Source organism: Camellia sinensis, chromosome 9 (genome assembly GCF_055761805.1).
Source record: "Camellia sinensis isolate YWXY chromosome 9, ASM5576180v1, whole genome shotgun sequence".
In the NCBI taxonomy this organism is placed as follows: Eukaryota; Viridiplantae; Streptophyta; class Magnoliopsida; order Ericales; family Theaceae; genus Camellia; species Camellia sinensis.
In genome coordinates, this window is record NC_138969.1 from 46669322 (window position 1) to 46682059 (window position 12738).

At 34.5% G+C, this 12738-nt stretch overlaps 1 protein-coding gene across 1 annotated transcript; it reads right to left on the bottom strand.

Annotated features, from left to right (window-relative positions):
• Window positions 1–2181: 2181 nt before the first annotated feature.
• LOC114276951 (epoxide hydrolase 2) lies at window positions 2182–10079 on the bottom strand. Its single transcript, XM_028218783.2, has 4 exons — window positions 9701–10079; window positions 3984–4145; window positions 3659–3894; window positions 2182–2643 (listed from the first exon to the last, which is right to left on the bottom strand). Exons 1-4 carry the CDS (start codon window positions 9983–9985, stop codon window positions 2388–2390), a joined length of 939 nt encoding a protein of 312 aa, XP_028074584.2. The 5' UTR covers window positions 9986–10079; the 3' UTR covers window positions 2182–2387.
• Between the last annotated feature and the right edge of the window lie 2659 nt (window positions 10080–12738).

Here is a 12738-nt window from a genome sequence, read left to right on the forward strand (position 1 = left end):
CTTGTCTTGTTGCCTCTTGTGATCAGAAATGAATCAACTGAGAGTTCCCATCAGATGGGGTGTTCAGTGTTCTTTAAGATTTAGGGATCAATCAATCAATCTTATCAATCTTCTCTGGTGAACTTTTGACAGACCTAGAAAAGTGTTTGGCTGAGGAGCAAATGTCATCCCTTGGCATGTTCTAGATTTATAGCTCAAGAACCAACTCCCTCTGGGAATCAAACAGGTAAAATGTACAAAAAGAGCAGCCTGAATATTGGCTTCTTGGCATTTCTTATGCATGGAAATGGTATCCGGATGTCAATTGAACATGAAGTACCCAATTCTTTCTTGACATCACATTTAGCTTTCGATCTTCAATTATGGAGGCAAAAAGAAAAGAAAAGAAAAGAAAGAAATTAATTAGGTAAAATCTTAGGTTGCGTTTGGTATGGTTTTTAAATATGATTTGAGAATTGAGTTGTATTTTAAATTTTTGAGTTTTGAAATTATGATTTGAGTGAGGAAAAGTTGTTTGGTGAATGAGTTTTGAATTGAGTGGGAAATTTTTGATGTGACATGATATTTAATACAAAAATTTACAACTCATAATTAAACACACAATTTAAAATTTTATTCAAATCTCATAAAAAAATATAAAAAATTTGGAAAATATTTTTTATTGAATATATAAAAATTAACATGTGTTAATTGCAAAAAAAAAAAAATCACTATTCCAGTTAACTGGCCGGATGATCGGTTGGACATTCGGTAGGGCATCCGGTGGGACGATCGGTTAGTTTAATTTTTTTTACCTTGGGCAGAGTTTTCAAAAGTGAGTGTGGAATTAATTTTTAAAACTCGTAAACAAACATCATATGTAAAATAAGCCTTGGAACTAATATTTCAGAGTTGTACCAAATAGAGCCTTATTTTTTAACCCTTTACAAATCCAAGCTTAGGCTTAGGCTTAGGGTGAGTTTGAAATATGGATTTGAGTAATAATTTTGAAGGGGGAAGAGAAAGGAAAAAGTTATATTTTATTTAAATTTCGCTCATTTTTTCTTCGTTACTTTTCAAATCCTTACCCACATTTATAATCTAAACACAATTTTGGAAGGTTAGGGAAAAGAGAAACATTTTTTCTTATGGAAAATGTTTGAGGGCCACAATTTTTGTGGTCACAATGGCTCAAAACTGCCAAAACGACGTCGTTTTGAGTGCAAAACATGTCAAAACGATGTCGTTTTGACAGTTTTGAGCCATTGTGGCCACAAAAATTATGGCCCTCTAGCATTGTTATTTTCTTATTCGACAATGCTACGTAGCTCAAATTTTGTGGCTCAAAAGTGGCTCAAATGGCCAAAACGACGTCGTTTTGAGTACAGAACAACATAAAAATGGCCAAAACGACGTCGTTTTGGCCATTTGAGCCACTTTTAAGTCACAAAATTTGAGCTACGAGACATTTTCCTTTCTTATTTCACTTTGAATTTTGGGATCCTTTTATTTTGCTGGGTTAACATGTCCTTTAGGTCGGTTTGTTTTCAAAGGTAGAATGGAGGAGATTCATAGTGAGAGGATTAATAACGAGGAGATTGACAGTGAGAGGATTAAATAAAATTGTAATTATTTTGATAATAGTTGTTGGTGTAGGAATTGTTAAATTATTTTTATATAAAATAATAAAACAAATAAAAAAATATAAAAACATTAAACATTAATGTTCAAAAAAAAAATGTCCAACATGTAAAAATAAAAAAATAAAAAATTTCAAGAAAAAAATAAAACAAATAAAACAATGATTTTTACTTAACAAAAAATATAAAAAATTAAACATTAATGTTCAAAAATAAAAAATAAAAAATGCCCAACATGTAAAAAATAAAAAAATAAATAAAACAAATAAAAATAATAATAATTCGATAGACTAATTTCTAATACAAAGTCTTACGAGCTTATCCTAATCCCTGTCCAAGGGAATTCGTAGTCAAGAGGGGATTATAAATCCCCTCTCCATCTCTCAAAACAAACATGATATTAATAAGTCCCACTACACTATGAATCCCAATCCCCTCCCTACAATCCAAAAGAAACAGACAATTTATTCTAGTGCAAAATAACTAAAATACCCTTTTCAAGAAAAAAAAAAGAAAGTTTGAATTGTACATATGTCAACACTCGAACACCCAGCAAAGCAAGTTTATACTACTTACCATCGCAAGCAAAATATTGATTGAATTTGGTATAAAAAGTGCCATTAATTAGAAGATACAAATATTGCAAGTCACACACAAAGTCGAGTTAATCATCAACGTAAAAAAATCTCCATGTGAATGCAACGGAGACTGGCCTTATATCTGACCTTCAAACACACTTCAAATTTAATGACAACGTATCTTTGTAAATCAACTATGGGTACTGAGAAAGGTGAGAATTAGGTGGTTCACTTGATCAGGAAATTGCTCCTGAACAAAATGTGATCCTTCGGGCAAGTAGATTGTCTCCAACTTAGGGATAAATGTCTTCACCTCTCCACTTCTTATGTAGTCCTCTAGTCCTGGAATTTTAAAGACATAGTCCTCCTCCCCCATGATCAGTAGTGTCGGAGCTTCGACTTCGATTTTCAGACCTGGTATGTTGACTGGTGGTTTGTGCATTGACCTGTCATTGGATAAATTTTACTTAATTTAGTGATATGTACCAAAACTACAGGTCAATTATCAAAATCTTAATACAAGTTTGAAGGTTCTGTGATTGTACTGAAAATTTGAAGTAGGCATATACTAATAGGATGCTTCACTTTATTGGATTGAGGAAAATCCATTTTACTCCTTGAAGTATGGCCTGACATCGGAGCAATTTACCCCGTCTTTTAAAAATAGCTAAATAAAAATATCATCACATGGTTTTTGACTAAAGTGCAATACCTGACTCTGTTAATGAAAAGATGAATTCACCATGTTACCACCCTCTTATTAAAAATGAGTTTTCAAAAATCAGTTATATTTTTAAACCAATTACTCAATGAGTCAACTCACTAAAAACGACAAGAGCACCTCATCTCACACAGCATCAAGGGAGGGGGAGGGTGGAGAGGAAGGTGGCAGGTGGCAGGTGGTGGAAGACGAGGCAGGTAGTGCCTGGAGGGGTGGGTGGGTTAGGATTTAGGTAGGTGGAAGATGAAGATAAGAGCAACTTATCTTTTTACATTAGAATTTGACTTTCACTAAAAAAATTTCATCCCAACTCTCAAAATAGGTAAGGGCTAAAATGGATTTTACCCTGGAGTCAAATAATGGTTGCAACTTGCAACTCTATGCTATGTTGTGGCAAGCCCTAAGAAAGTATAGGTTGGCTTCCAGCTCCATCTCAGCCGACATCCAGCTCTCAAGGGGGTGGGTACTTAGTCTTGACTTAGCTTTTACCCTAGCTCACCAGATACATGCCGGAGGAAGAAGTCTCTTACCATATTACTGACTTTATTAACCCAAACCCAACCTTTTTCTTTGCTTATGATCTTGGCGGAACCAATCCACCAAAACCTCAGTGGTTAGCTACTAGGCCTTCCATTGGCACATGCCCTGTGAGATGCAAACATAAAATGGGAAAACATAATATGGTAGGTGCCTAGTGGATCACTTGCTAGCTCATTTTCAAATGACAAAAATCCGCTTACCTATAAGGAACTTGCAATGCAGTTTGAAATCCCGATTTCTCATACAAAGCGCCATAGATTGCAAGATCTTCCTCTGTGAACCATGCGGGTAAAGGAGCAGATGGTTCCACCATATCCATAATTTCCTGGTTTTCCCGAGCTATTGGTATTTCATTTTTGGAGAAGAGGATGTAGATGTTCCGAACAACTGTTTTAGCATCAAAGCGACCAAAATCAGCTTCAGCTCGTCCAGGTTCCTATAATGAAGTTCATTAAAATAAATTTGCAAGAAGCAAAGATTGGTTCTTCAATTCTAAACAAGTAAACGAGAATAATTTCTACAAACCTTCCATCTTGAGCAGTAAAAGCCTTCGGGGAGGCTATTGTGCGTAGGACGTGGGGGCATGAATGGCATACCCAATGATACTATTCCTGAGACCCTCTTTGGGTGCAAAATGTCAATGAGGTAAGCAATTGGGGCTCCAAAGTCTTTACCAACAAGAAAAACCTGTATGCAAAACAACAGATCTATTTAAGTGTTTGATGATTCTGAGTCTTCAACATCAAAAACTAGTTAGAAATCAAAGACCCTTAAATTCCATTCAACTCTCATCTTACATGAATGTTTAGCAACCAAGTTCTTCAAATCTAGCATGTATTTCTACCAAGTGTTTGTTTGTTTGTTTTTTGTGATAACCGGGTTTCCGAACTAGCTTATGCACACTTCGGCTGATATCGGAGCCCTGAAGTTAACGGTTGGACAAACAAACCTTCAATGGCCCTAAGCATTGGGATGTTTGGCTTCCTTGGAATTTGACCTGCAATATCTTAGATGGTAAGCCCTTTGGTTACCTCTCCTCCCATTAAGCCAAACCCTTATGGGTTTATTCTCTAGACTTTTTTTTTTTTGGGTTATGCAGGGTATCCTGGGCCAACTTATGTGTCCCTACAGCCTGAACAAGCGTTCCAAAACAGGTTTCCTTACGGTCCATGGCCTCAAAGGTTTTATGTTGATTGGAGGAATCGAACCTGAGACCTAGAGGGGGTAGACTCCTAAGCCCCAAACCTTAAGCCACTATACCAACCGCTTTGAGGTTTCTCCAGACTTGTCTAATATAACTAGGGAACTTAGAAACTAAAGACTAAGGAGACTTTTCTTATTTATTTACTAACAATTGGCACACAATGCGTGCGCAATTCAAATAAATGATAAAGAATTTAAATGATATTACAATATGTTTATTGCTCAAGTGGTAAATATTTCTTTTCTAAACTCTAGATCAAGGAAATAAGGACACGTGGCATAAAAGCAAGTAAGTGAAGAGTTTAAAAAGAGAAATAAGAACACGTGCCCTATGTTACCTAGAACATCGATCGTTTCGGTACATGGAATGGGAACAAGAACGTGGTACGCCACATGCTCTAAAGTGTGGTACAATAGGAGTAGACTTATATATATTATACTTCAGAATTTAATATACTCTTCTAATAATATTATTATTATTATTTTCATATAGCAAATCATTTCTATGAAAAGCATTACCCATTTTTGATGTTTTTCACTTGTCAAAACTTAACTCACTTTAAATTTTAGTTTATATATTTTATTTTCGTCTCCTAAGGTAACATTTAAGGAAATATATTGAAAAAAACTATTGGAATCGCTTTCAGATAACTAAATTTACTGTTTTGCAACGAAAGTATACCATATTTCGGAACGTGCGTACCAATACGTTCTGGTAACACAGCCCGTGCCATAAGGAGAAACAAGTGAATGTATAGACTTTAACAAGTAAATGCTTGAATTTTAAAGACAAATGGCATGGGAAACACTATGGTGCACATTCTTTATATAATTAAAAAGAAAAATAGCATAGTTGACAAATTGGGATTCGAATCGTGAATCGCAATAGTATTGTACCGAATCGCGAATCGAATCGAATCGTGAATCGTAAAGATTCGGTCACCTTTTTTTAATTATATAGAAAATATATCTACACACTTAGATATTAAATATATCTAATAAATATGAAATATTTAAACACAAATCACCAAAAATATTGTTTTAAATGATGATCATGTGGTCTAAGTAAGAAATTTAAGAAGTTAACATTGATTCCAATGTTTACCACTTCACCTTTTTCCCTTTTAGATACTATTTATTATCAACCGTTCTTAATGAAGAAAGCAAACGAAGAAAAACTTTCCATTTCCAAGTCACAATAACTCAAAAACAGTGTTTTTAACTTTTTAAAAGGTTGAAAAACCAAAATCTTCAGACTTTTTCAAAAATCTCACTTGATGCCTTCAAAAAATTCATTTTGTAAATGCAAGTACTTAAATAAAATTGAATATGTAAGTCTAGGAATATTATAGAGAGAAAAAGTTCTTCTTCTTTTTCCCGCTAAAGTTTAAGTATTTGAGAGTAAATAGGGAGGAAAAGAAAGTCAAAAGATGACATATAGTAATCCTAGAGACCTTAAAAAGGTCGTATGAACCCTTTTCTAACAACAAAAACTCAAAAAAGAAAGCCAAATATCGATTTTAGCGAATTGAATTGATTCACGATTCATCGATTCGATTCACCGATTCACCGATTCGATTCACCGATTCAGCTACGATTCATAACTATTTGCGATTCACACAACCTGTTCGAATCGATTACCTACTGAATCGAATCGAATCGTACGATTCGAATCGCAAATCGTACAATTCTAATAACAGAGAAAAATAGCATAACTTTAATTTTTCGAATCATAACTAAAAAAAAAGAAAAAATGTCATAATTGAACACAACATGAGGCATAACTAAAAAATTCATAAGTCATAACTAAAATAGTGTCATAAATAAAGAAAAAAATTGATCATAAGTAAAGATAAAAATGACATAACTAAAATACATATGATACATCTTTTCTAAAAGGTTGTATATTAGAATTTCCCCACGTACCATAAAGAGAAGCAAGTAAATATTTAGACTTTAAAGGCATGTCAAAGACATAAGGACTGGTATAACACCAAAAATAATTGTAAAATTATGGAAAAATTTATATCTTTAATTATTAAAATTGATAAATTTTATAATAATTTACTTTGAAAAATAGCACTGATTACAATTATCTCAACACCAATTTCAGCATTCATTTTTAATATAATAATATAATTTTTTTCAGCTACATATAAGAGTCAGACCCTACCCTCATCCTTTACTTTGATGCCATGCAAAGGAATTAAAAGCCCCGCGATGAGACCATGTGGGGCTGAAGCATTTTTCTTAAACAGAGAAGAGGAGACCTAACCACATAGGTGACTTGTGGACTGGACTCAAAGCGCATATTTGATTTATAAGATTAATAGTGAAATATTAATAATTTTATTAAATTAGTGTAGTATTTATTATTCAATTGGATTAATATTTATTGAATTAATAATTCCACCCCTACCCCATTGCTAATAATGCTACAAATTTGTTGGATCAATTATCCATTGGATTAATAATCCCAAACCAAAAAGTTAAAACAAACATAGGATAATTGGACTCACGGATTAATAATCCCAATTCCATGCTCTAATCCATCCAATCAAACATGCGGTAAGGGTCTGTTTGTTTTGGTTCATAGGAGATGGAATTAGATTAGGATGAATGTTAGGCTATGCTTGTTCTCCTCTATCACAGTCCACTTTGGACTGTGAATGATGAACAGTGAAGATGCCTCATGTTCGTTTTGGTTTTAGAGCTTTGGATTCGTAGTCTCGCTTAGCCTGAGTGAGGAGGTGGCATTAGAAAATAGTCCATTCGGCTTAGGGTGTTACCGGTCGTCCGGCCAGTCAACCGGTCAACTGCAAATTATTATTATATATTTTTTTTTACATGTTGAGCATTTTTTTTAAACATTAATGTTTAATATGTTTGTTTTTTTTTGTTAAGTAAAAATCATATTTTAATTTGTCTTATTATTTTATATTTATTTAATTTAACAATTTTTACCCTAACAACTATCATTAAAACAAATATAATTTTACTAATTCTCTCACTATCAATTCCGTCTATTCCACCTTTGAAAACAAATGGACCCTTAGTTCTACTAATATTATGTTTGTTTGTAAAATGAGAAAGATGATCCACAATACATTAGGATTATAATATATCTCCATGGATGAGATTAGTAATCCCTTAGATTAGAGGAGATTTATTATTTTACCCTCTATTATCTTACTTAATTTACTGAAGCCTCGTTTGACAAGTAGTTTTTTTAGTTAAAAAGTCACTAAAAAAATAAAAAAGCCAACAATCCATACCAAAAAGTCAAAGATTCCCTTTTCTCTCTACTTTTTGCATATCTATGCGTAAAAAGCCAAAAAATCATTCCAAACATATTAGTTTTTTTTATATAATATTTTAGCCAAAAAGTCAAAAAGTTACTAAGGGGTGGTTTGGACTGTTCTAAATAAGTGCAATTTTTGAATTTTTATGAAATATGGGATGGATTGAGTTGGATTTGAAGTGATGTGACTTAAATAAAATGATGTGACTTAAATATGATAGTGACTTTTTGACTTTTTTAGTATATGATAAACAAGGCTTAAAGAAAAAAAATTAGGGGTGGACATGGTCCGGATTGGACCGGATTGGGATAAAACCAGGACCAATCCGTTATTTACAGTTTTTGAAAAATTGGAACCAATCCAATCTGTTTAAATCATGGAACCAATCTGAACCAATCCATTTAAACACGGATTGGATCGGTTTAGGATCACGGATTCACATAATTAAATAACAAATATATATATATATATATATAACACTTTAATTTCATAAAAATATAAACATAGCGCTATATTAGTTTCATAATAGCAACACGTCTTTCTATAATAGCGACATACTATTTTAGAATTTAAACAACCATAAGTATTTAGACCATTATAAATTAAAATTAAAAACTAACAAACAAAAGTAATAAAAGAAGATATTATGCGGATTTAAGTTTGTGTTATGTTTTATTTGAAATAAGAGAAGATACTACGAGGGAGGACGTATAATAAAAATATAGACTATTTGTATAAGGTCCGGATCGGTTCTAATCCGGAATCGTGGGGTTCAATCCGAAACCAATCCATGGACTACGGATTTTTAATTCTTCAATCCGGATCCGAACCACGGATTCAAAAAATCAATTCAAACTTATTGAATTGGACTGGACTGGATCGGATCGAATTACGAATTTCACGGATGCCTTACTCAGCCCTAAAAAAAACATATTTCCAAACGAGACCTTACTCTACTATTTTATATTAAAAAACAGTATACTATTGGAAAAATAAAGTAGTACCAAAAAAATATATAATTTTTAAATATTAATATATAATTTATAAAATATAATTTTTAATATTAAAATATATAATGCATTTATTAGTTAGTAAAGTCAAAATTTAATAATAATACAATAAGATAATTAATCCCACCCGGAACTATTGCTAGTCACTGATTATTAAACAAATATTTTCCGGACTAACCATTCCACCCAATCTACTTCTGAAAGAAAAGGAGCCTAAGGAGTTCAAGCCTTAGAAATATTTTTGATAGCGGTAACTCGCGGACTGACAGATAGGTGGGAATTTGAAGGACACTCCTCACATAATTGATCGAAAGGATTAGAGTATGGGATTAAAATTATTAATTTGTGGGTTCAATTATTCTATGTTTATTTTGACATTTTGTTTTAGTATTATTAATTCAATGAATAATTAATCTAATAAATTTGTAGGATTATTAGTAATGGAATAGATGTGGGATTGTGAATACCACACTAATTTGATTGGATTATTAATACCTCACTATTAGTTTTGTGAAATCAAACATGACCGGTCTTTTGGAGGTGGATTATAACCGGTTATAATCAATTTTTAATTCATTTTTAAACAAAAAAATTTGATTATAATCACCTCCTCACAATAACTCTCGATACAATTCGCTCAGAATTAAAAAATTCGTCCTACAAACCAAATGTACTATTATAGCCTCAGTGACTGACCCCAAGAGAATAGAGGAGTTTTATAGAGTACCTTGGAAATGTTGAGCACATCGAGAATCGCGACGACGTCAGTAACGAAGTCAATGAGCGAGGCCTTTTCGGGCTCGGGTGGTGGGTCGGACAGCCCGTACCCTCTGTAATCGGGTGTGATTGCCCGGTAACCGCAGCTTGCGACGGAGACCATCTGGTGGCGCCACGTGTACCATATCTCTGGAAAGCCGTGTAGGAACATCACCGCCGTTGCACCGCTTCCGATCTCGGCTACGTGAAGCTTCATCCCTTTCACTTCCACGAACTTGTGCTGTATTTTATCCATTAGAGAGAGAGAGAGAGAGAGAGAGAAAATCTTCTTCGATAGACAAAAAAATCCACCCTTTCTACCGACTAACTTTTTCTACACAAACTTCAATAATACTTGCTGGTCACGTTTGACTAATGAATATTAAAATCATCATTCTTTCATTATTTATCGGTTATCTTTTTCTTTCATTATTTATCAGTTATCTTTTTTAAAAAATAAATATAAATCAAAGATGTATATCTATGAACACATCATTCTTTCATTATTTATCGGTTATCTTTTTTTTAAAAATAAATATAAATCAAAGATATATATCTATGAACAATTTATCTATAAATCATATCTTCGGAAATGAAAATTTGTTTAAAGTTTTAAGAATTTTTTTTATATATTAATTAGTTCTATTAATTTTAGAAAGATAGATTTAATATAATATTTAAAAATTAGATTCATAGTAATATTTTTACTAGCATATTAATCCATGCTAAATAAATAATTAAAAATAATTTTAAAATTAAACAATAATATAAAATTTATTTAAAAAAGTATAAAAATAATAATTTATAATGAATTAAATTTTTACCATTTTATTAGAATATATATATGTATTACAGTTGTTATGTCATTAATTGTATATTCTAAGTTTACAATAAAAATAGATGTCATAATTTAATTAGTCATGATGAAAAAAATTGAATAAATTAAAAAAATTATATTTATGATAAAATAAAAATAAATTTCATTTTATAATTTTTTTAGTTTTAGTTTATTCTATATTAAAGTTTGTCATACAATTTAAACATACATTTTATAAATAAAACAATATATATATATTGGGGGGGAGTGCAACTTGTAGAGGCTGGACAGACATTGCCCTAAATAGATGAGGCTCCTCTACTATAGGCAAGGACAAAAGCTTGAAACGACAAAATACACTGGTCCGTTTCCCGTGACCAGAAGGGAGACGAATGGATAAGTCAGGTTGCAGAATGGATTCCACCGCATGGACGACTGGGTTACTATTGCAAAAGTAGAAGAAGGAGTTGAGGTTGCAGTGCCAAAATAGCCTGTTACTGGGGGTGAAAGCACCTTCTCTCTCGAGTGAGGGCAGCTCCATGAGGCCTAAGCCCTCCACAAGTAAGGCAGTATAATAACGGGCAAACTGCTAAAAACTTTGATGAAAATTTGTCTGAGGCGGAGGAGCATATGGGACACTCTGATCCATGCCAAACTATCTAAGGACCCTGGCCGGTCGATAGACGACGTTGGACATGCCGTTCTTGTTCCATACGGGTAGAAATCCCAAGCGTATCATAGCAGCAATAAGAAGGGAGTTGGCCTGGACACTGTCAAGAGAGAAATCAACATGACGAGCCTCTGAAAAATAAAATGGAACAACAGAGATGCTTAGAAGAAGCTGGGTAAAAGGACGAAAAACACACTCCTTCATGCGACCAATGTAATCCATGAAAGGTCTGTTGGTACCCACACCAGACCATCTAGAGATGCGAGGGAGGGAATGACGTACTTGTCTTGTGACGGGTGGTCCCTCCGTATCTAGGACATGACGACCCTTTGCATGAAGGACTTCGTCGGTGAAGAAGGGCTCATGTTCTTTAGGGGCAAGGCCCATAGTAGGGAACCGCTCGTAGAAGAAGGCGGTCAGGAACTAAGTGTGTACGAAGCTCCATACATCGTAGCGGCCTATGGATCTCTCCATGTCCGAGTGAATGAGGTCCAAACGGAAGGATAGATTCCCTAAGAAGAGGGGAACCAAAGGGATCTGACTGCCGTTGCAAAGTTTAACGGCAAAAGGGAAACCAGCGGATTGATACTTTCATCAGGGTTGCTGGGGCGGACAAAAAATGAGATGAAATAACTGACAAAGGTGGCCAGGTACAAGTTGTCGCGGTCACCCGAGCCAACTATGGAGTCGCGACTGTCCTCGGTAATGTCACCTATAATTGGTTGCATGTCCTTGAAAAAGTGTTTCAGCCTGGAGAGGGAGGTGGTCTTGTCTTTTTTAGGCCTCTCGTGAAATAATTTCCCAGTCCTGAGATCGTACCAAGAGCCATATTTTCGTGCCCCCCGAAAGGGATGTGAGATTAAAAGGATAGTCCCTATGGGTGCTCAGGTGAAGGAGAATAGCAATAACTTCAAGAGTAGGGGTTATCTCCTTCCAAGCCAGCACGAAGGGGTGAGTGTCGCTGCTCTAGCAGGAAACAACCGTATCAGTATTGGTTTGTACCTTGCGCACAGACAACTTCCTCGAAACCAAAATGGCGTTGAAGAGACAGATATCCTTCAAGCGCTGTTTAAAACCGTCATCTGCAATACTATCATCAACCCACAAGGACCAGTCTGCCAAAGGGCCTGAGTGAGTGCAGTAGTAGATGTATGAATGGGAAAAATCACCGCGTTTCACACGAAATCGCAACAAATAGACTGGGTTTACCATGTCAGCGTCATCCAAAGAGGCCTCACCAAAAGGGAGCAAAGGCTCTTCCAGAGAGGGGGCATTAGGAACAAAAGAGTTAACTGTCTTCCAAAACGGGTCGGCAAGCCCCCCAAATTATGGGGCCCTCCTTCACTCAGTACTGGGTAAGACAGCCATGTCGGGTAAAATCCTGGTGGTAGCCATGAAGAAGAATAAAGAAAGAAAAGAAAACTTTGGGAGGAAGTTCAAAGAGAGAAGAAGATATGGAGGCAAGAAAGTAAGTTGTGGCAGAAATGGGGGACCAGTAGACCCAAGAGGCACTATTTATAGA

Bases quoted from the DNA above. Each gene is read 5' to 3' on its own strand.
- LOC114276951 (XM_028218783.2), bottom strand. From the start codon at position 9,985: ATGGATAAAATACAGCACAAGTTCGTGGAAGTGAAAGGGATGAAGCTT. The intron at 4,146-9,700 runs GTACTCTATAAA...TTTTGCATACAG, and splicing joins ATGTGCTCAACATTTCCAAG to GTTTTTCTTGTTGGTAAAGA. The intron at 3,895-3,983 runs GTTTGTAGAAAT...ACTTCATTATAG, and splicing joins TTTACTGCTCAAGATGGAAG to GAACCTGGACGAGCTGAAGC.